General features: G+C 37.0%; 2 protein-coding genes across 3 annotated transcripts in view; both read right to left on the reverse strand.

The window, feature by feature from the left end:
* Positions 1-15,094, reverse strand: part of ddx10 (DEAD (Asp-Glu-Ala-Asp) box polypeptide 10) — a 48,439-nt gene extending 33,345 nt beyond the window's left edge. Inside the window, exons 1-12 of the mRNA XM_056446665.1 lie at positions 14,847-15,094; positions 14,361-14,421; positions 14,141-14,271; positions 12,665-12,823; positions 12,323-12,443; positions 10,446-10,635; positions 10,226-10,352; positions 7,331-7,493; positions 6,727-6,811; positions 2,148-2,249; positions 1,513-1,600; positions 1,177-1,265 (exon numbers count right to left, since the gene is read on the reverse strand). Coding sequence (XP_056302640.1) covers positions 1,177-1,265; positions 1,513-1,600; positions 2,148-2,249; positions 6,727-6,811; positions 7,331-7,493; positions 10,226-10,352; positions 10,446-10,635; positions 12,323-12,443; positions 12,665-12,823; positions 14,141-14,271; positions 14,361-14,421; positions 14,847-15,035 — 1,505 coding nt within the window. The 5' untranslated portion in view covers positions 15,036-15,094. The remainder of the gene's footprint in view (positions 1-1,176; positions 1,266-1,512; positions 1,601-2,147; positions 2,250-6,726; positions 6,812-7,330; positions 7,494-10,225; positions 10,353-10,445; positions 10,636-12,322; positions 12,444-12,664; positions 12,824-14,140; positions 14,272-14,360; positions 14,422-14,846) is intronic.
* Positions 15,095-20,102: 5,008 nt separating this feature from the next.
* The window catches only part of dixdc1b (DIX domain containing 1b), a 44,830-nt gene continuing 43,590 nt past the window's right edge, over positions 20,103-21,342 (reverse strand). For both annotated transcript variants that reach the window (XM_056446287.1, XM_056446286.1), the window contains exon 21: positions 20,103-21,265. In XM_056446287.1, coding sequence (XP_056302262.1) covers positions 21,259-21,265 — 7 coding nt within the window. In that variant the 3' untranslated portion in view covers positions 20,103-21,258. The remainder of the gene's footprint in view (positions 21,266-21,342) is intronic.

The following is a 21,342-nucleotide window of genomic DNA, read 5'->3' on the forward strand; positions in this document are numbered from 1 at the left end:
CGTTGATACAAGGCAGGATGGATCTATGCTTTCATGTTGTTAATGCCAAATTCTGACACTACTATCAGAATGTGGCAGCAGAAATCAACATCATCAGACCAGGCAACATTTCTCCAATCTTCTATTGTCCAATTTTGGTGAGCCTGTGCGAATTGTAGCCTCAGTTTCCTGTTCTTAGCTGACAGAAGTGGCACCCGGTGTGGTCTTCTGCTGCTGTAGCTCATCCGCCTTCGTTCGATGTGTTGTGTGTTCAGAGATGCTCTTCGGCATTCCTCTATTGAAGCGAGTGGATATTTGAGTTACCGTTGCATTTCTATCAGCCCAAACCAGTCTGGCCATTCTCCTCTGACATCAACTAGGCATTTGCGCCCGCAGAACTGCCGCTCACTGGATATTTTCTCTTTTTCAGAGCATTCTCAGTAAACTCTAGAGATGGTTGTGCGTAAAAATCCCAGTAGATCAGCAGTTTCTGAAATACTCAGACCAGCTCGTCTGGCACCAACAACCATGCCACGTCCAAAGTCACTTAAAACACCTTTCTTCCCCATTCTGATGCTCAGTTTGAACTACAGCAGATTGTCTTGACCATGTCTACATGCCTAAACGCATTGAGTTGCTGCCATGTGACTGGCTGATTAGAAATTTGCATTATCGAGCAGCTGGACAGGCGTACCCATTAAAGTGGCCGGTGAGTGTGTATTCTGCTAATATAAGCAACTGTTAAAATATTATAAATATGACTGTTCAACAAATAATGGTAAGTATTATTTTTGTTTTACTTACTGAAGGTATTTTTTGGCCATTTGTAAACAGAGGGAGGGTGGGGTATCGTTGCAGTTTATTTTACAGTATGTGTATTTACCTAAGAAATTACTGGCTTACGTAAAATCACTTCAAGATGGTAACTAACTAGTTATTATTACAGCATTTACATGTAAAATGGCACTGTAAAATAAAGTGCTACCCACAAGACTACCATTAGTTTAAAAAATAAATTAAACAGTCTCCGCTTTCAAAACAGATGGTGAAGTTTTCTTCACGAGGATTTAATTGCATAACAATCACACATTGTTTTGCAAGTCCCCCTGAGTGTGTTCAAAGTGCCTCACACACAGACACACAAAGAAGCACACAGACATACACACAGAAGACTGCTGGCACTGGGCATCCACTCACATGGCATATTCAGGGAGTTTGAGCTGTAACACATCAAAGACATCTTTGTTCTTCATCAGATAGACGGAGCGGAGGTAGGACACGAAACACTAGAGAAAAGAGAAGATGCATTATGGAGGATAAAATCGGAAAACTTATCCCTGACAAACACATTAGGGAGAGTGCACAAGCAGGCGTTTCGTGGCAGCAATTTGCCCGATTACATTTCACGCTGTTCTTCTCTCTATAATGAGCCTTGTGAAGCTCAGACTGGAGCGCGAGGCAGACAATCAGATTATCCTAAAAGCACAGCTCTACAGTATAACGTCAGGCTTCAGCGTCTGAGATGAGTCTTACCCTCTGTGCTCGCTCTTTCTGCTCTTTTTCCTGCGCAAGGAAGGCCTCCAACTTCTGCTGAACTGACATCAACTTCTCTGGGTTCACCCTGCAGATCAAGCACTCTATTAAGACACTACTGAAGGTGTAAATTGTGTCGGATACATTTGTGATTGGATCACAATAATAATAATAATAATAATAATAATAATAATAATAATAATAATAATAAGCAACATCAAACACACACAACTACAATGTAAAACCATTACCTGCTGCTTTTTAAAAGATTTTGTCCACATAAGAATACAAAAATGATTGCTGAAAAGATGATTTAATTTGCTTCAGATAAACATGCCTAATAATGTAATATTTAAATAATTAAGAATCCAAATTATTGTGGTATTTTTGTGAATACCGTGAGACTGACTAACAGCAAGCACAAAATCAGGCCTGCGGAGACTGTGACTTTCGCACAGCAGAAATCATTGATCATAATAATCACATGTCGTCTTTCATTTTCAGCATGCACATGGTTTCCTCCGTTTATCAGAGAACATTCATACAGTCATTTGATTACACTAAAGCACTGACAACACATTCGTTTCTAAGCCCAATGCTACTGGCTGAGTGTGGTAAAAGAGAGACGCACTCACTGGATTTGATTAATGGGAACTTTTTTCTCTTGAAGTTGTGAAATCATGCCCTTCTCCTCCGAAGGCAACAGGACAAGAAGAGCCTCGCCTCCCTCTTTATACCTGCAGAAAAACACAAAAAAAATTGTGTGACCTCCAATAATCGGCACCCTTATAAAATATGGCAGCTATGAAAAATGTCTTTATTATTTAACCTATTGAACTATATCAACATATTGAGAAAAAAGGAAAAAAATGAAGAAGCTTGCCTGTTTTTTTGAGAGTTAGGGCTGCACAATACATTGAAATGATCAAAAATGTGCATATTTAAGTATGCATTTAGCAATGACATGCAATAAAGGAGTGATTTAATACAAAAGTATCTTTGTGTGACTGACTGCCATTAGCACATCATTTGAAAGACATCTCAGCACATCAGGCAATGTAACTACATGAGAACACACATCTCTGAAATAAAGTAGAGTGGACATGCTGGTTTTCTTGTCTGGAAATCTGCAAGGATTGTAGTATGGATGGTAAAATATGACCAAGCAAGCAAGGCAAATGTTAAGAAAGCAATAAAACAGCAAAGGAATTTCTCCACTATGTTTCAAATGTTTTTTTTTTTGCTTTCCTGAGTGTTCCTGATGCTTACAGGTTAATAAAACTATACCAACGGAGCAAAGTAGTGATTATATATTGTAATTATTTTTGCTTGTTTACCATGTTAAATTTGTCTTATGCAACAGTAAAACATTGCTGTTCACTTTCAGAAGTTGTAGCGATGCTTTTTTGGTCCATAAATTAACATGTAACTTGTTGGTTATAACATTTTCAAACATATATTGTATTGAATAAGATCCTCGAGCCCAGGGCTCCCTCCCATTGCAGGGCGAGAGTAGAGTTTGAGCTGAGGTAGATCTCAAAAACTCCCCTACTGTGCTAATGAACAGATAGGGATTGCTTTTAAGATATTGCTACTTACTAGGAGCACATCTATAATGCAGATTTGGATTTGTCAATTAACTTAAGTTGTGTGTTTTTGGACAGTGGGAGGAATCTGGGGGGCCTGGGGCAAACCCACGTGAGCTGGGCAGAACATGTAAACTCCACACAGAAACATTGGCTGGCTTGGTAAGGACTAGAACCAGTGACATTCTTGCTGTGAGGCAACAGTGCTAACCAATGGGCCACTGTACCATTCATCTAGCAAAGGAGGAGGAGAAGTAGGGATGGAAGTAGGGATTCTTCAAAATGAAGATGGCTGTGATATGGAACTTAGGGTATTTACAGTGACTTAGGAATCGTCTGATTGGTGAATCATGAACTGGCTAATGCATGACCATCTGTGTTCAATCATCCTCTCGAAATTAGTTTATAAATGAACTTCACTTAGCACGTTATTGCACATCACATTTTTCTTCAATATTGCAAAGTCCTAATGAGGCATTTTTTACTTGAGACTCTCTCAAACAATTGTAGTGAGGTTGGTGATGCCGGATTGTGGTTTAGGAGACTTTCTGACCTCTAGGCTGTGATAACTTTAACAATTCTCCAGTTGTGATTCTTGGAGGTTTTTATGGCCAGTAGATTTGTCCTTCTAAAAAGAGTGTTGGGAAAAACAAACACACATCCTCTTACAGGCTGATTTATGAAATTTGTGCAACACTACAATTTCTTAATTTCTGCTCTGATTGATGTAATTATTCTACTTTCCTATAGCCACTTCTTATTCTGTAAAGCTCAACAAGATAAAACACAACTCTGTTTTTTGGTTTTACACATTGTAATGAATGGCTAAGCTTTGCCTATGTGTTACCTGCAATACAGGAAATCATAAGTGAACAATTTCCTATTCCTAGTTGCTCATCGGTGCTAATAATAAAAAATATCAATGAGAATATACTTCAAAAACAAGCTCATATGAATTAATATTGGAAATAATAACTGGTGTACATTTATTTACATATTTTTATTAAAGGGCACCTATGATGAAATCATCTTTTGCAAGCTGTTTGGACAGAAGTGTGCAAGTATAGAGTGTCTACTGTCAAGTCTACTGAAAGAAACACAATAAATCTCTTTTTATTAATTTCCTGACATTAATATAGGTTTTTTGATTATGAGGCTCACCACAACATGACGGAGTGCGGTTTTCCCCACCCACCGAATTGATTAACAGGAGCCATGTCTCCATAATAACATGTCCACAGAACATCTTCTTTGCAAAGAAACTGGAATTAAAACATATATATTACAAGTCCCTGTGATCAGCTGCTCCTTGATAATTAATTTTAGAAGTTTAAAATGAGTGGCGTGGTGGCACAGTGGGTAGCACTGTTGCCTTACAGCAAGAAAGTCGATGGTTCGAGCCTTAGGTCAGCTGGCATTTCTGTGTGGAGTTTGCATGTTCTCCCTGTGTTCTGGTGGGTTTCCTCCGGGTGCTCTGGATCGCCCCACAGTCCAAAGACATGCAGTTCAGGTGAACTGGGTAAGCTAAATTGTCCGTAGCATATGTGTGTGAATGAGTGTGTATGGATGCTTCCCAGTGATGGGTTGCAGCTGGAAGGGTATCCGCTGCGTAAAACATATGCTGGATAAGTTGGCAGTTCATTTTGCTGTGGCGACCACAGATTAATAAAGGGACTAAGCCGAAAAGAAAATGAATGAATGAATGTCCGTAGGGTATGTGTGTGAATGAGTGTGTATTGATGTTTCCCAGTGATGGGTTGCAGCTGGAAGGGCATTCGCTCCGTAAAACATATGCTGGATAAGTAGGCAATTCATTCCGCTCTGGCGATTCCATCTTTTGGATATGCGCATTTAAAAAAACGGCTGATGGAAATGCCAAGATGCGCACAAAAAAGCTGATTTGCATGCATTTAGAACTATTTAAGGTCAATAATATTGGCCACCTTAAGCAATACTATTTTGGATTGTCTACAGAATATCCACTGTTATACAATGACTTGCCTAATTACCCTAATTTACCCAATTAACCAAGTTAAGATTTAAATGTCACTTTAAGCTGAAGACTAGTATCTTGAAAAATATCTAGTAAAATAATATGTACTGTCATCAATGCAAAGATAAAAAAAACAGTTATTAGAAATTAGTTATTAAATATATTATGTTTAGAAACGAGTTGAAAAAAATCTTCTTTCAATTAAGCAGAAAATAGGGAAAAAATATACAGAGAAGCTAATAATTCAGGAGGGCTGATAATTCTGACTTCAACTGTATGTATATGTGTATATACATATATAAAACATGAAAAAACGTTAAGTGATGTGAACTGTAGCTTTAAGGTCACAGCATGTGGTCTGCTGCAGTACAGACCTCTGCCTCTCTTTAAACGCTCAGCTCTACGATGTTGGTGTGAAACTCCTGAGATTTCTGCTGAGGGTGGTGATCTATGAAGGGGAGTTACTGAGGATATCGATTCCACGCTGAAAAGACAAGCGCAGCGCGTAGAGAAGAGAGCGAGGCTGGCAGCTGGGCGGACGGCAGGTGTGTGGCGTCTCGCTGTAAGCGCTGAGAAATTTGACAGGTTTCTATAGTGAGACTGCAGTGTTTAATACTCGCCCTCAAGGTGAGACTGAAACAAGTCAAGCCAGAGTCCAAAAATGGCCCAACTCAATAGCTTAGCTGCTGTTAATCCATCATGAGCTTGACATATCTGTATGGTGACTAAATTAGATTTTATTATGAGTAATAATTCTAATGTTAACGTTGTTTTGTATGTTTTTGGTTTGTGAAACTGATTAGGAGCTGCCATCTAGTGTTATAGTCTAGTAACAGATTCAATTTGATGAGTTAACTATCTTTGAGTATAATATTAATCAGTTTTATTCAGCGGAGGAGGCACCTAGGTCACTGTATACCCTCATCTCACCTAAGCATTCCCCCATACACAATTATAGCAGCTAGGACTCATATATAACATAATGAACATACAGGCTTACATAGCGCAAATATTTGAGAAAAATATTTAGCAAATCTTCTCTAGAGATCACTTCTCTATAGTTAACATTGCACACTGAATGGCGTGACATTGTTTACAAGCAGATTTCCTGCTGTTACCCCATGGGTAAAATACTGTTTACACGAAACAAAAGATGTTCATCCGTGTCTAATTTACACTACAACTAGGAGCAAAAATGTAAAAATAATAGCGTTCACTCACATTTCACTGCCATTTGAAACGTCTATACATCGATGTGATGCCTTATAACAGAGCATCAAAAGCTTAGAATTTTTTCAAGTTAAAAATCTGAGATAAAACGGATTTTAATTTAAAATTTTAATTTGCTTCTTATTTAAAGTATCAATACACAAAGCTTCTTGCAATTATTGAATGTGCTCAGCAAAGTCTAGTGAAGTTGTGCATCAACTGAAACAGTGTAGGTTTAGATTTTAACACTCAATAGCGATTTGATCAAATGAAGATGTTTAAAACAAGAAGCTTCAAATGATGTTATGCACATGCAGTAGTTAAAACAACCGAGAATTCTTTTAGTTCACCTGTGTGCCAACATGAACATTATTAATACGGATAGGTGTACTATTGCACCCCTATAATACATTGTTTAAGTGTTACCTTGCTGTTCTGCCAACTCTGTGAATGTATGTGTTTGCATCTTCAGGACAGTCAAACTGAAGCACCCAGTTTACAGCAGGAAAGTCTGAAACCACAAAACAAAAACTCAAGAATTAAAATCCGCATATCATGGAGACAGATTTACTAAAAGCTTTCTCCAGTGCAAACCCTCTTTTTGATGAAAAATAAATAAATAATCATTAAACAGGATGTACTAAATTCATGCAGTGGAAAAGTATTGTTGAAATGGCATGGACAGATATTTATGAGGCTGATTGTATTGCATATGCATCAGTTTTATTAAGATAAAAAACAAGAACATACATATACATACATACATATACATTTAAGGTTTGCAGCAGTCAGGGATTCCAGTCCCTCAATAATTTCCCCGATTTAGTAAATCTGGCCCAAAATTTGTGTAATCACACTTAATCAATCACACTTAGTTCATTGCAGGTCATGTTCAGTAATTATTATAATTTTGTCAACTAATATTGTCACTGCTAAGATTTATACTCAGTGTATGCATTTAACTGACAGCACTAGATTTAGCTATTTAAAGTCAATTCCGACAGATGTTTACAGAACAAATTTGCATTACCAAGTCCTCTGGCAGCGATATCTGTTGCAAAGAGGACTGCAGAGGTCTTGCGGACAAAGTCATTGTAAACCTCCACCCTTTTCATCTGTTGCTGTTTACCATGCAAAGCAAGCACAGAAATACCTGGACGCAAGCGACAGAAGATGCGAAACAGATACTGAACCTGCACACAGGAAAAACAGCAACAACAATTTAGCATTATTGCAGATCCAAAAATCACAATACATAATATAATGACCAGTAAACACTAGTTCAGAAAGTAAAAAAATGTATTTATATATATATATATATATATATATATATATGTATATATATATATATATATATATATATATATATATATATATATATATATATATATATATATATACATATATACATATATACATATATACATATATACATATATATATATACATATATATATATACATATATATATATACATATATATATATATATATATATATATATATATATATATATATATATATATATATATATATATATATATATATATATATATATATATATATATATATATATATATATATATATATATATATATATATATATATATATATATATATATATACATATATATATATATATATACATATATATATATATACATATATACATATACATATATATATATATATATATATATATATATATATATATATATATATATATATATATATATATATATGTATATATATATATATATATATATATATATATATATATATATATATATATATATATATATATATATATATATATATATATATATATGCAAAACCCTCTAAAATCCATCAGACCTCTTTTCTTGTAAATGAGCATTTTCTATCAGGCTCATCCGATTAGGTTCAGCAGTTTTATTTTATAGGTAATAATAAGGTTATTAGTTAGTAAAAAAAATGCTTTTTTTAATTAAAAAATAACACTTTAAGACAATTTTTTTTGTTTTTAACAAGGTAGATTATCTTTTGCGTCAATCCAGCTAAATACATTTGTGCTTTTTTTGCAAAAACTTCTAAATCCACCTATGGACCCTTTTCACAAGCCTGTTTTGACGCATTTAACGGTCATCAGCATCTTAAATCCTTAAAAGTTTTTAATATATCGATTTTTTAAAAAAATGTATGAACATTTATATGCATATATGAATGTATTATATCATCTTTGCTTCAAATGACAAAAAATGAATTACCGCTTCTGTACAGTGTTTCTAATGCAGCATGAGGCTGAGAGTAAATTTGACGGTGTTCTCTTCTCTGTCTGCCATCAGTCTCACACAATTTTTCCCCTTTTTCTGAAAGTCTTTATATTTATATACTTTATATACTTGAGCAATAAGATTGTAGAAAAAAATATTTGTTGTACCCTCGCATTCACTGCGCTCTAAGTTTTCCCAACTATCATGACTTCTGCTACCGAGAAACCCGGAAATGTGAAAAGGCTCTATTGGGACAAGACATTGTCATTAGTTAAAAAAAGAAATCACTAAAGATGCTATTAGAATTTTTTTACCAAACTTAAAACACATTACACAAACCACCTAAAATGAAAAATATATAAATCTGTCAAGTAAGTGGCGGTTTCAGTCCACTGTGGTGACCCCTGATAAATCAGGGACTAAGCCGAAGGAAAATGAATGAATGAAATGACAAGTAAGAGCATTAAGTCAATAACATTAAATTAACATTAATCAAATCTTAACAATTTGGCATTTAGATTTAATGCAAGTAGAACATTGCAAACAAAGCTTGTTAGATTTAAATAAGGTAGTGTATAATCAAGGATGTATGTGAGAACTGCAAAACATTCAGATAAATCCTTTTTTGAATTGTGTAAACATCCATATGACATCCATGTGGGATAAAAGAATGGCATCTTGTTTAACTGTGTCTATTGTGAAATGGAGTTGCTATATAATGGATAGTAAATCGGACTCATTCAAAGTAATGTCACTGCATGAAAATCTTATGAATGTATGCTACATTTCCCACTGTACGGTGTGGAGTAAATAATGTTTTCATTTGCCATTCAGTGACAGTTGGACAGCCTCCTCCAATTCATCAAATACCATCTTGTAAAATGTAAATGCGAATAAAACAGTCATTGAAAACATGATATGCACCTGCTGATTGGATCTCAGAACATAGCGGCTTTTGATTTCAAAAGCAAGTGACGTATAGAGGCTTTTGCCAACAAACTGTTATTTCTGAATGAGCTGATGAGCTGAATTTTGAAAATTTGAAGCCAAAATATTTGTTGAACGTGTACTACGTGATTGAAGCATTTGCTCAATGTCATCATCTCATTTTTGGCTGAAGTGGCATTTAGCAGCTTTTACATCTAAACTCTTCATATAATAAATATATATATATGCTTAAAGATTTTGTTCAAATCTAAATAAAAGCTGATTTTTTCCTCCACAATGATGCCTTTTGCACATCATCTTATTATATTTTGGGAGAAGCCTGTCTCATTTCTGAAAAAAATAAAGAAAAAAACCTTGCTGGTTGAATAAAAGTAACTTTAAGTCAGAATTTGCCAGGGGTATGAATAATATTGGGCTTGCAATATTACAAAGATTTACATTTCAAATAAATGTTATTCCTATGAGCCTTTTATTTACTGAACAAACCTAAAAAAAGGTTTTATGACAGTTCAGCTTAAATGCAATAAATGTAAGTTAATATACTATTATAGTATAAACAGTGAATGTTTTTAGCTTTTTGACAAAACAAACTTTTCTTTGGGAAATGTGTTAACCAAAAACATTTAAAATCCTTTTGAAACTTCTGAACTGACGTGTGAATAAAAAAATATTTAAATACCATTTGTAAAAAAACGTATAAATAAATCAGAAATACTGAGCTCTTACCTCTTTGCAGCATGCAAAAAACACTATGATCTTTTTCTGAAGGTGACTCCTCAAAAATGAGTAGAGCATGTTGACTTTCTGGTGCAGCTCACAGACCACGTAGTTCTGCTCGAGGGTGGCTGGAGTACTGTGGAAAACATCAGTGTGTGTGTGATGTATTTCAAAAATCACTGACTGAATCTGCTGCCCAACACAGATCACGGTAAAATCACAATCTCACCTGAACTTGGCCTGCTCGTGGACCCACACATACTCAGGGTCCTTCAAGCTCAATCGTGCCAGATCTTTGACAGACCTGGTTTGAGTGGCGGAGAAGAGAAGTGTCTGTCGAGATTTCGGGAGGTTTTCAACAATAGCATTAAGTGTGTCTGCGAAACCCATGTCCAGAATCCTGTCAGCTTCATCCAGTACTGTTGAGGAAGAGGAAGCATGTGGTGTTATTGAAATGATGCAAATACACCACCATTCAACAACTTGGTGTCAGGATGCAGTAAATTGTGCAATAGCGACAGCAATCATTATGCTGCATCATTTGAGTTTACTGCCATAGCAGTGAGACCATTAAAACATATTTCATAAACATCTTCTCAGACAAAGATCAAACATTTAAGTATATTAAAAAACACAAACCTTTATAAAGGATACAAATGACCTTTTAATAAAAATTGTAAAAGTTGATCAAACGGTTGTCTCGAAACAATATAAATTGGGCAGTGAAAAAAGGCTTACATTTCTTAAGAAAATAACAATAATTTATTTTCAATGTTCTTTTAATCAAAGAATCCTTTGAAATGTATTTTTAAACAGCAAAACAGAATGATTTCTGAAAGATCAAGACTGGAGTAATTATGCTGAAAATTCATCTTTGCATAAACTCTGCATGATAGTGGCCCAGCAGTTTGGACACACGTGTTCTAAAATACCTTTAAAAAAACTATATTTGAATTACTTCTGTATGTTTGATCAAATAATGCAACCCTGAGCCACAACAGTGGTCTTGTAGGAATAGTAAAAAATGCATTGTATGAGTCAAATGTATTGTTTTTATGCAAAAAAACATTAGGATACTAAGTAAAGATCATGTTGCATTAATATATTTGGTAAATTTCCTATGATTAACATTCATTGATTCATTTTCCTTCGGCTTAGTTACTTTATTCACCAGGGCTCGCCACAGCGGAATGAACTGCCAACTTATCCAGCATGTGTTTAACACAGCAGATGCCCTTCCAGCTGTAACCCAGTACTGGGAAACTATGACATACGCTGTAGGTAAAATGATTATTGAACACGTCATGTTTTTTCCTAGTCAATTTAAATCTAAAGGAGCTGTTTATCAGGATTTATATAAAATTGTAGCAGATTTTGGTAAAAACACAAAGAATTCAAATATATATTTTTTCTGAAAAAAATTATTTTGTAATAACAATGTAATTACACAAAAAGAAAGTACTAAACTACTGAAATGTATTTTAATACTTTGTTTAAAGGCTTTTTTGGTAGGGACAGCTTGGAGATGCCTTTTATGGAGAATGGAGTCGGTGTGATTTTCTCCCCCCAGATTTTAAGAGAGTCTTCAAATCCTGATGGATCTGTAGGTCTTTATGAACTCTGACCTTTCATTTTTATTTTTTATTGGATCTAGTTCAGGTAGTTGGCTAATTGGTAATTTAGCTTTATTTTATTTTCTGAAACCAATTGAGAGTTTCCTTGGCTGTGTTTATGACCATTGTCTTGCTGAAATGTCCACCCCAGTTTCATCCTCATCATCTGGTATTGTAGAAGGTGGGACTGAAGCAGCTAATATTAATTTACACTGACCATGAACAGGGTAGCTGATTTCAGCTGCTGTCTGTGCTTTCAATCCCTTTTTACACCTCGCCTTCTTCATGCGTACAATACTTTTTTCCCTGTGCCATTCATTTTCTTACACATAACTCAATTTATAAACAAATTTGTTTTGTTTTCTTTGTATAGATGAATTGGTTGTTACCGAAATCTGCGGAAGAATTCAAGTCAGCAGCACCTTAAGAAATATATTTTCTGAAAAAAACCGCAGTATTTTACCCACTTTTATTTTTTTAAACATCATCTTACCAAGCATATGTAGATCTGATGCATGAAAGGTTGCCGTTTCATCCATGTGCTGCAGCAAACGTCCTGGTGTGCAGATAATGATATTTGTGCGATGGATCTTTTCAGATTCATCTTTCAGATCCTGCAGTCAATTACATACAAGAACGAATTATCACACTAAGGACATTTTCACAAAAGTAGATTGTATACTTTGTTCTGAAACTAGGATTAAGCAGTTATACTATTGCAAATGCGCCTCGCGTTGGTTCACTTACATAAGGGAATATTTATATTATTAACCAAAATCAACTAGGTGTTAAACCTCAGTAAAAAAAAAAATAACTGAAGACTAGAGTGACACACCTTTCCACCGATCACAAGCCCAGCAGAAAACTCATGGTTCTTGCCGATCTTCCTCAACACCTCAAAGGTCTGATAGGCCAGCTCTCGTGTGGGAGAGATGATGAGAGCGCCGAGGCCATCCATCGCAGTCCACTGTTCACGATACAAACACTCCAACACCTGTACAAGACAATTATCTCAGCAAGGACACTTTGAAAAAAACACAAAAAAAAGAGCTAAAACTTTTTAGATTAAAATGCAATGCACTCCTGAATCTGACAGATTGATTAGATGTAGGCTCTAGAACAGTCATCTGAAACATTGTCATAGTGTTATGTCTGGATTTCATAATTAGCCTTGCATTTACTAACACAGAGTATATTAGAAGTATTTGGAAGTAATTCACATTTTCCTCCTGTAGAAAAACATCATAAGAACAATGCTTAGTGGCTCAATGTATTACAACAGTGTTATTAAGAGTGAACACTTTATTGATATAGTGTACAACCATGCACATTGGTCAGAACACAAACGAGACGCAGGTAGTGAAGTATTAAGTGTATCCCAAAGAAAAGCCAGTCTAAGCAAAATGCTACCAGGCGTTTGTAGCTCCACTGACGCTTCGCCTTTTTGCCCTTATTTGGTCACCCCCAGTGACTGCGATGACGCGCGAACAAAATGGCAATGGTTTGCCACGCCTACTTGTTGCTTCATTATGGGTGATGTAACCGATACTACGTCCATATCTTTTACAGTCCATAAAAGTGTCACACAGTTTTCAGTTCTTTTTTACAAGTAGGCCCAAACGGAATCTGTGTGCGCAGAAATCCACATATTTCCTCAGATTTTTATCCCATTATTGAGTCTATGTATTTACTTGAGTAAATGGATGTAAATTTATATTTATTGAGTTTTTAAATGTATTTCACTAATATTATTGTGATATAATAATAGTAATATTAAAATGTTCAAATACTATACAGTTTGTAAAGTTATATTTTCTGTCTTCTAGTTGATATATTATATGAAAAAACTTGCTTTGTTCACCAAATAATGGATCTAAATGGATTTGCATTTTAAACATTAAATAAAAGTTTAAAAACTTAATAAATTTTTTTTATTTAATATATTAAGTTTTTAGTTATAATACTAACTAAAATCATTCTGCATAAATCGACATTTACTAAATTCTCAGCAGAAAAAGCAAAACAAATTTCCGCAGATTTTGTCTGCGCTTATAAGTAATAATAATAATAGTAATAAAAATAATAATAATAACAACAGTAAGCATAAAATGACTATCATTTTTTTAAATTTAAAGAATACACACTATAAAAATTCATTCAGTGAAACAATAATTATACAAAAAAAAAAACACATCAGAATTAATAAAATTTTATGTTTCTATTTGAGAATGTCAGTGCAGACCCAACACATTAATTAATTGTCATTTCATATTTGGGAATTAAAACAAAAGCTCTGAGATATATCACTTACTGGGATGAGAAAGGCCAAAGTCTTTCCAGAGCCGGTCTTTGCAGCACCCAGAACATCTCTGCCTTGCAAAGCAAAGCCAATGGTCTGTCTCTGAATCTCCGTAGGCTGCCTGTACTGAGCTTCGAGAAGACCTACACACACAAACGAGACAAGACTATTATTATGATTATGAAGACATTAGTGAACGTATAATTAAGCACACGGATTAAAAACTGCTCACCTTTTAGGGTCTTTTTTGACAGTGGAAAATCAGAGAACTTCACCGCCTCTTTGGGATTGATCTAGAAAAACAATTTCTCATAAAAAACAACTTTCTGAGGAATATCAAAATGTCAAACATAGTTTGATATCAGACTAATTTATTATAAAACCACACATTAAATGTAAGATCACTGTATACTTATTCACAATAAGTATTTGATATGTAAACCTTCACATTAGTAATGTGGCTTGTTCTGTCCCTGGACGAAAAAATCCATGATATGTTTATGTGAAGTGGCTTCCTGGCCAGACTTAACTTTTAAATATTAATATCCTAAGGTCATAATACGACATGGTTTGTAAACAATCCTCATTAATGTCAGATGTTTACATTTATCTGATCTGCTTGTCAACACACTACATCTGCATAAACAACCATAAGGCAACTACGAGAGACTTTAAATAGTTGTCATAAATGCTAAATATCAGCATTTTAATATCTCACCTCGGAGTATTTATCCACCAGTTTCTTTATGTTTTCCCTCTCCACCTCCCAGTCGCGTTTCTTCACGGTGCTTTTCTGAGCTCGCTTGACTTTGGTTTTCGTTTTGGCATACTTCTTTTTCCATTTCTCAAAATTCTTCACTGGGTCATCGGTTATATTTTTCTTCTCTTTAACCTTTTTATCCCGCATTTTCGCTCTACTCCGGTAACTAGGTAGAGACAACACGTGAATGTTTTCTTCACGAGATGTTTTCCTCGCGGTGAGAGTTGCTGGTGGACGGAATTACCGCCATCTAACGACCTGGAGCGGTGAGAGGCTCATAAAAGCGCAAATAATCTATTCCAGAAAGGTTTTTAAAATACATTTAAATATTCTGTTCTATTCATTTATTTATATGATTTATTGAGTAGTATAATATATAGAGAGTATCCCAATATAGAATAGAACAACAACAGCAACAGAAACAATACAAAGAACCTAATATCAAATAAACATTACGCCATGGCCCAGGGGTAAGCTAAAATAAATGAAACTCTAAAGTAATATAATATAATATAATATAATATAATATAATATAATATAATATAATATAATATAATATAATATAATATAATATAATATGACTTTGACTTGTAAATTTTAAGTAAAAACTTTATTTTTTTACATTGGTTTACTGGACGTCATGCAGTAAATTTATAATTGTAAAAAAAACGCATTTAAAACAAGATTCATTTGATTACAAAATTCCAATTTAATGATCACAGTCACATCTAAACTACTAATTAATTGTCATTTTAATATTCATTCTTAATGCAAACAGTAGCTTGCATGCCGGAAACATCACATGCGTTGTGCACATTTGTGTGCACACTTAAATTGCTGACTGACTTTGCATTTTTGTTTTCTAAGTATTTATGGTCACTATCTTTCAACCAACTAAATGTAACAAAACAAACTTTACTAAACATACTATGACATGCATGGTTTATGTTCAACATATTGATAGCATGCTTTCAGCATGAATTGCACAATGCTAGCCTAAATGATCATATCAATAGCATGTTTAAACCATGACTAGCATATTTAATATATTCTAACATGAATTAACATTCATTTATTCATTCATTTATCTTCTGCCGCTTTTCCGGGGCCGGGTCGCAGGGGCAGCAGTCTTAGGAGAGAACCCCAGACACTTCCTCCAGCTCCTTCAGGGGGATCCCGAGGCATTCCCAGGCCAGCTGAGAGACGTAGTCCCTCTAGCGTGTCCTGAGTCTTCCTCGAGGCCTCCTTCCTGTGGGACATGCCTAGAAGACCTCCCTAGGTAGGCGTCCAGGAGGCATCCGAAACAGATGCCCGAGCCACCTCAACTTACTTCTCTCAATGTGGAGGAGCAGCGGCTCTATTCCAAGCTCCTCCCAGGTGTCAGAGCTCCTCACCCTATCCATAAGAGTGCGCCCTGCCACCCTTCAAAGGAAACTCATTTCGGCCGCTTGTATCTGAGATATTGTCCTTTCGGTCATGACCCAAAGCTCATGACCATAGGTAAGAGTAGGAACATAGATTGACTGGTAAATCAAGAGCTTTGTCTGTCGGCTCAGCTCCTTCTTCACCACAACGGACCAGTACATCGACCGCATTACTGCTGCCGCTGAACCGCTGTCAATCTCATGTTCCATCCTTCCCTCACTTGTGAACAAAACCTGAGATACTTAAACTCCTCCACCTGGGGTAAGGACTTTCCTCCAACCTATAGATGGCAAACCACCTTTTTCCAGTGGTGCACCATGGCCTCGGACTTGGAGGTGCTGATTCTCCCTGAGTCTCCCTGAGGTGCTGAGTCACACTCGGCAGCAAACCACCCCAGTGCATGCTGAAGGTCCATGTTCGATGAAGGCAACAGTACAACATCGTCTGCGAATAAAAGATATGAAATCTCGTGGTCCCCAAACCGGACCCCCTCCAGCCCAAGGCTGCGCCTTGAAATTCTGTCTATAAAAATTATGAATAGCATTGGTGACAAGGGGGAGCCCTGCCAGAGTCCAACATGCACTGGAAACAAATCTGACTTATTGCCGGCAATGCAAACCAGACTCCTACTCTGTTCATACAGGGACAAGACGGCCCCCAACAGATTGCCTCTGACCCCATACTCCCCGAGCACCCTCCACAGAATGCCACGAGAGACATGACTGAATGCCTTCTCCAAGTCCACAAAACACATGTGGACTGGTTGGACATACTCCCATGAACCCTTGATCACCCTGGTGAGAGTAAAGAGCTGGTCCAGTATACCACGGCCCGGAAGAAAACCGCATTGTTCCTCCTGGATCCTAGGTTCAATCATTGGCCGGATCCTCCTCTCCAGTACCCTGGCATAGACTTTTCCCGGGAGGCTGAGGAGTGTGATCCCCCTGTAGTTGGAGCACACCCTCCAGTCTCCCTTCTTAAAAATGGGAACCACCAACCCAATTGCCCAGTCTAGAGGTACTGTCCCCAACCTCCATGCGATGTTGTAAAGATGTGTCAGCCACGACAGCCCCACAACATCCAGAGACCTAAGACACACAAGGTGAATCTCATCCACCCCCGCTGCTTTGCCACTGCGGAGCTTGCAAATTAGTGACCAGTGACCACAGGTGATGGGTGAGTCCACCCCTACATCCCCAGTCTATGCTTTCTCAATGAAAGACATGTCGGTGGGGTTATGGAGATCCTCAGAGTATTCCTTCCACCACCCGACCACATCCCAGTCGATGTCAACAGCTCCCCACTTCCGCTGTAAACGCGTCGATGTGGAGCTGCTTTCCCTTCCTGAGGCGCCGGACAGTTTGCCAGAATTTTTTTGGGGCCGACCGATAGTCTTCCTCCCTGGTCTCCCCGAACTCTTCCCAAGCCTGAGTTTTTGCTTCCGCAACTGCCCTGGCTGCAGCACGCTTGGCCTGTCGATACCCAACAGCTGTCTCAGGAGTCCTGCAAGCCAACCAAGCCCTGTAGGACTCCTTCTTCAGCTTGACGGCAACCCTTACTTCCGGTGTCCACCACCGGGTTTGTGGATTGCCGCCCCAACATGCACCACATACCTTATGGCCACAGCTCCTCACGGCCGAGTTAACAATGGAGTCGGAGAACATGGACCACACAGTCTCCATGCCTCCAGCCTCCCTCGGGATCTGGTTAAAGCTCTTCCGGAGATGAGAGTTGAAAATCCCTCTGACTTGAGGTTCAGCAAGACATTCCCAGAGGACCCTCACATTACGCTTGGGCCTACAAGGTCTGTCCAGCTTTCCCCCCTGCCAGCGGATCCAACTCACTACCAGGTGGTGATCGGTTGACAGCTCTGCCCCTCTCTTTACCCGAGTGTCAAAGACATACGGTCGGAGATCAGATGATACAACCACAAAGTCGATCATTGACCTCTGCCCTAGGGTGTCCTGGTGCCGTGCCATCTTTGCTCCAATAAAAAGGTACTGCCCCAGTGACAAGGGTTTGTACCTTCTTTGGTACAACATCCCATTGTTTTTGTGAGAGTGTATAATGAGGTATAAACACAGTTCAACTACAATGCAATGTAGTTCAACAGCATTCAAACCTGCAGTATAACTAAAGTAACATTAAATAAACTGAGAGGGCTAAAATGTTATGTAATTTATTGGTACATTTACATTTAGTCATTAAGCAGACGCTTTCATCCAAAGCGACTTACAAATGAGGACAAGGAAGCAATTTACACAACTATAAGAGCAGCGGTGAACAAGTGCTATAGACAAGTTTCAGGTGTGTAAAGTCTAAGAAGCAAAGCATTAGATTTTTTTTTTTTTTTTGAGAGAGTACAGTTAGTGGTATAGCCAGAGAGGCAGTTACAGATTAGGAAGGAAAATGGAGACTAAATAGTTGCGTTTTTAGTCGTTTCTTGAAGACAGCAAGTGACTCTGCCGTTCTGATGTAGTTAGGGAGTTCATTCCACCAACTGGGCAGATTGAATGCGAGAGTTCGGGAAAGTGATTTCTTCCCTCTTAGGGATGGAACCACGAGGCGACGTTCATTCACAGAACGCAAGTTTCTGGAGGGCACATAAATCTGCAGAAGTGAGAGCAGATAAGGAGGAGCAAAGCCAGAGGTCGCTTTGTAAGCAAACATCAGAGCTTTGAATTTGATGCGAGCAGCAACTGGCAGCCAGTGCAAACGGGTGAGTAGCAGAGTGACATGTGCTCTTTTGGGTTCATCAAAGACCACTCGTGCTGCTGCGTTCTGAAGCAGCAGAAGAGGTTTGATAGAGTTAGCTGGAAGCCCGGCTAGTAGAGAGTTGCAATAATCCAGTTTGGAGAGAACAAGAGCTTGAATAATTAGTTGAGCTGCATGTTCAGATAGGAAGGGTCGGACCTGTCTGATGTTATAGAGTGCGAATATGTAAGATCGAGCAGTTCTAGAAATGTGGTCAGAGAAGTTTAGTTGGTCATCAATCGTTACTCCAAGGCTTTTTACCATTTTGGATGCAGTAATGGTTGCCCCATCCACATAAGCATTACAAGTGCACTTTAGTTTTATTATGTATTGTAGTATTGTAGATGTATTTCTGTAGTTAGTTATACTTCTGAAAAGTGCAATACAATAAATTGTGGTACTTCAGAAATACAACTGAAGTAATGTCACCTCATTTGAAGACCATTGTTGACCAAGCAGAAAAATAGTAGTTGTACTGCAGTTGTATTGTAGAAGTAGTTCAGTTGTATTTCAGTAGCAGTACTGCATTATAGTAGTAGTAGCACTTCAGTACCATTGCAGTAGTTGTACTGTAGTAGTAATTCAGTTGAACTGCAGTAGTTGGTTGTATTGTAGTAATACGACAATTTTGTGTCCAAAATACAGAAGTTTTTCAGAAGTTAACTAAAACTGCAGTAATCTTTAAAAATAATGCAGTCATTTTTTGTAAGGGGCATCATGGAATATTGTTAGCATGTTTCTCACATTGCTAATATAATGTGTTAGTAGCATAAATTAACATGCTAATAACATGTCTCTAGTATGAATTAACACGCTGTTATAATGTTTAACATCTTAAACATTTCCCAAACATGACTTGACATGTTGCTAATGTTTTTAACTTGTTTTGACCACATGGCTAACATGATAGTAATGCTAATGTTGCTACTGTATAATGATTTAACACGCATGATTTATTTGTAGATTAGTATGTTCCCAACATTATTTATTACAATAATAGTAAGTATATTTAATAAACACACACACACTGCATACTGCTTTAGACTGTTTATTTGATAACCAAATAATGATCTTAAACCAGGAACACAACCAGCAGTAATCTGGAGGTTTAAAAGCAGACTCTGATGTATGGCATACAGCGGTTTGCATCAACATCTACTGTCAGCCACAGGCTACTCTGACGAGCGTAATACAGACCCTCTTTTGGATACAGAGGGGACCTTTTCACATCTTCAAAATATTAATCAGGATTTACAGGACATCATTTATACAGTATAAAGGCACCATGCCTTGCTCTCTCTCTTAGATATTAACATATTTACATGAATATAAAACAAGAACAAAAATACAAAAGGTCATCTCTCTCTGGTAGCAGATTCCAGGCACTTTCCTGTAAACTCAAAACACTGTGAATTCAAACAGCACATCTGAGAGTTACTAAAATGGATTTTGAAATGATAATCAGAAGTTGAAATTCCTCTGTACTACATTTATATGTTGTGCTACGATCAAAATCAAGAGCTTTAATCTCACATCTTCATGTGAATGATAACACATAAGGGACATTTACGATGTTGTTGCTTTTATATCAAATACTTTGGTCCTTGGAGGAGCTTAAATGTCCTTTATGTTTCAGGGAAAATCCTTCTCTTAGATTAAATCAAAAATCATACAGAGGCTTAAAAGCTCTTTCCACTCTTAACACGTACTTTCACTACATTCCTCCCCACTTTCATAACCACAATCACACAACAACCCCTGACAGTCAAGAACACCTCCTTGTCTCTTTTCAAGAAAGCCAACTATTCTCATTTAGTAATCTGTAATCTGGCAGAATCTACTTTAGAGTAGGAAAATTGAGAGATCCGAAAGGCTCCTTGAGTCACAGTGAAGCGTCTGTCATCTTGTAAAGTGTTTACTGGAATGGGTATTGGTTTGTTCTATGGCAAGACCTCAAAAGAGATCACAAATCTTCTTTATATTGTTATATTCGAGTAATACTGGTCCGGACAAACATGAGATCAGACTTTCTCAATCATTAGGGTAATCCTTTATGTCCTTTCAGCCTCGTTCTGTGGTTCAGCTCATGCAAGACAGACTGAAGGAGCTTCATTCTCTACTGCAAAATCAATGTTCTTCTCTTTTGGCACAGATCTTTCTGTTTCCTTTGACGGATTGTTGCTGACGTGTATTAAGTTCTGTGAAGGAAAGAGAAGGAGAGAGGGAGAGAGAGAGTGTGAGAGGTAACAGGTGATAAACAAATGTGTTTATCAGC

This window comes from Danio aesculapii, chromosome 21 (assembly GCF_903798145.1).
Source record: "Danio aesculapii chromosome 21, fDanAes4.1, whole genome shotgun sequence".
In the NCBI taxonomy this organism is placed as follows: Eukaryota; Metazoa; Chordata; class Actinopteri; order Cypriniformes; family Danionidae; genus Danio; species Danio aesculapii.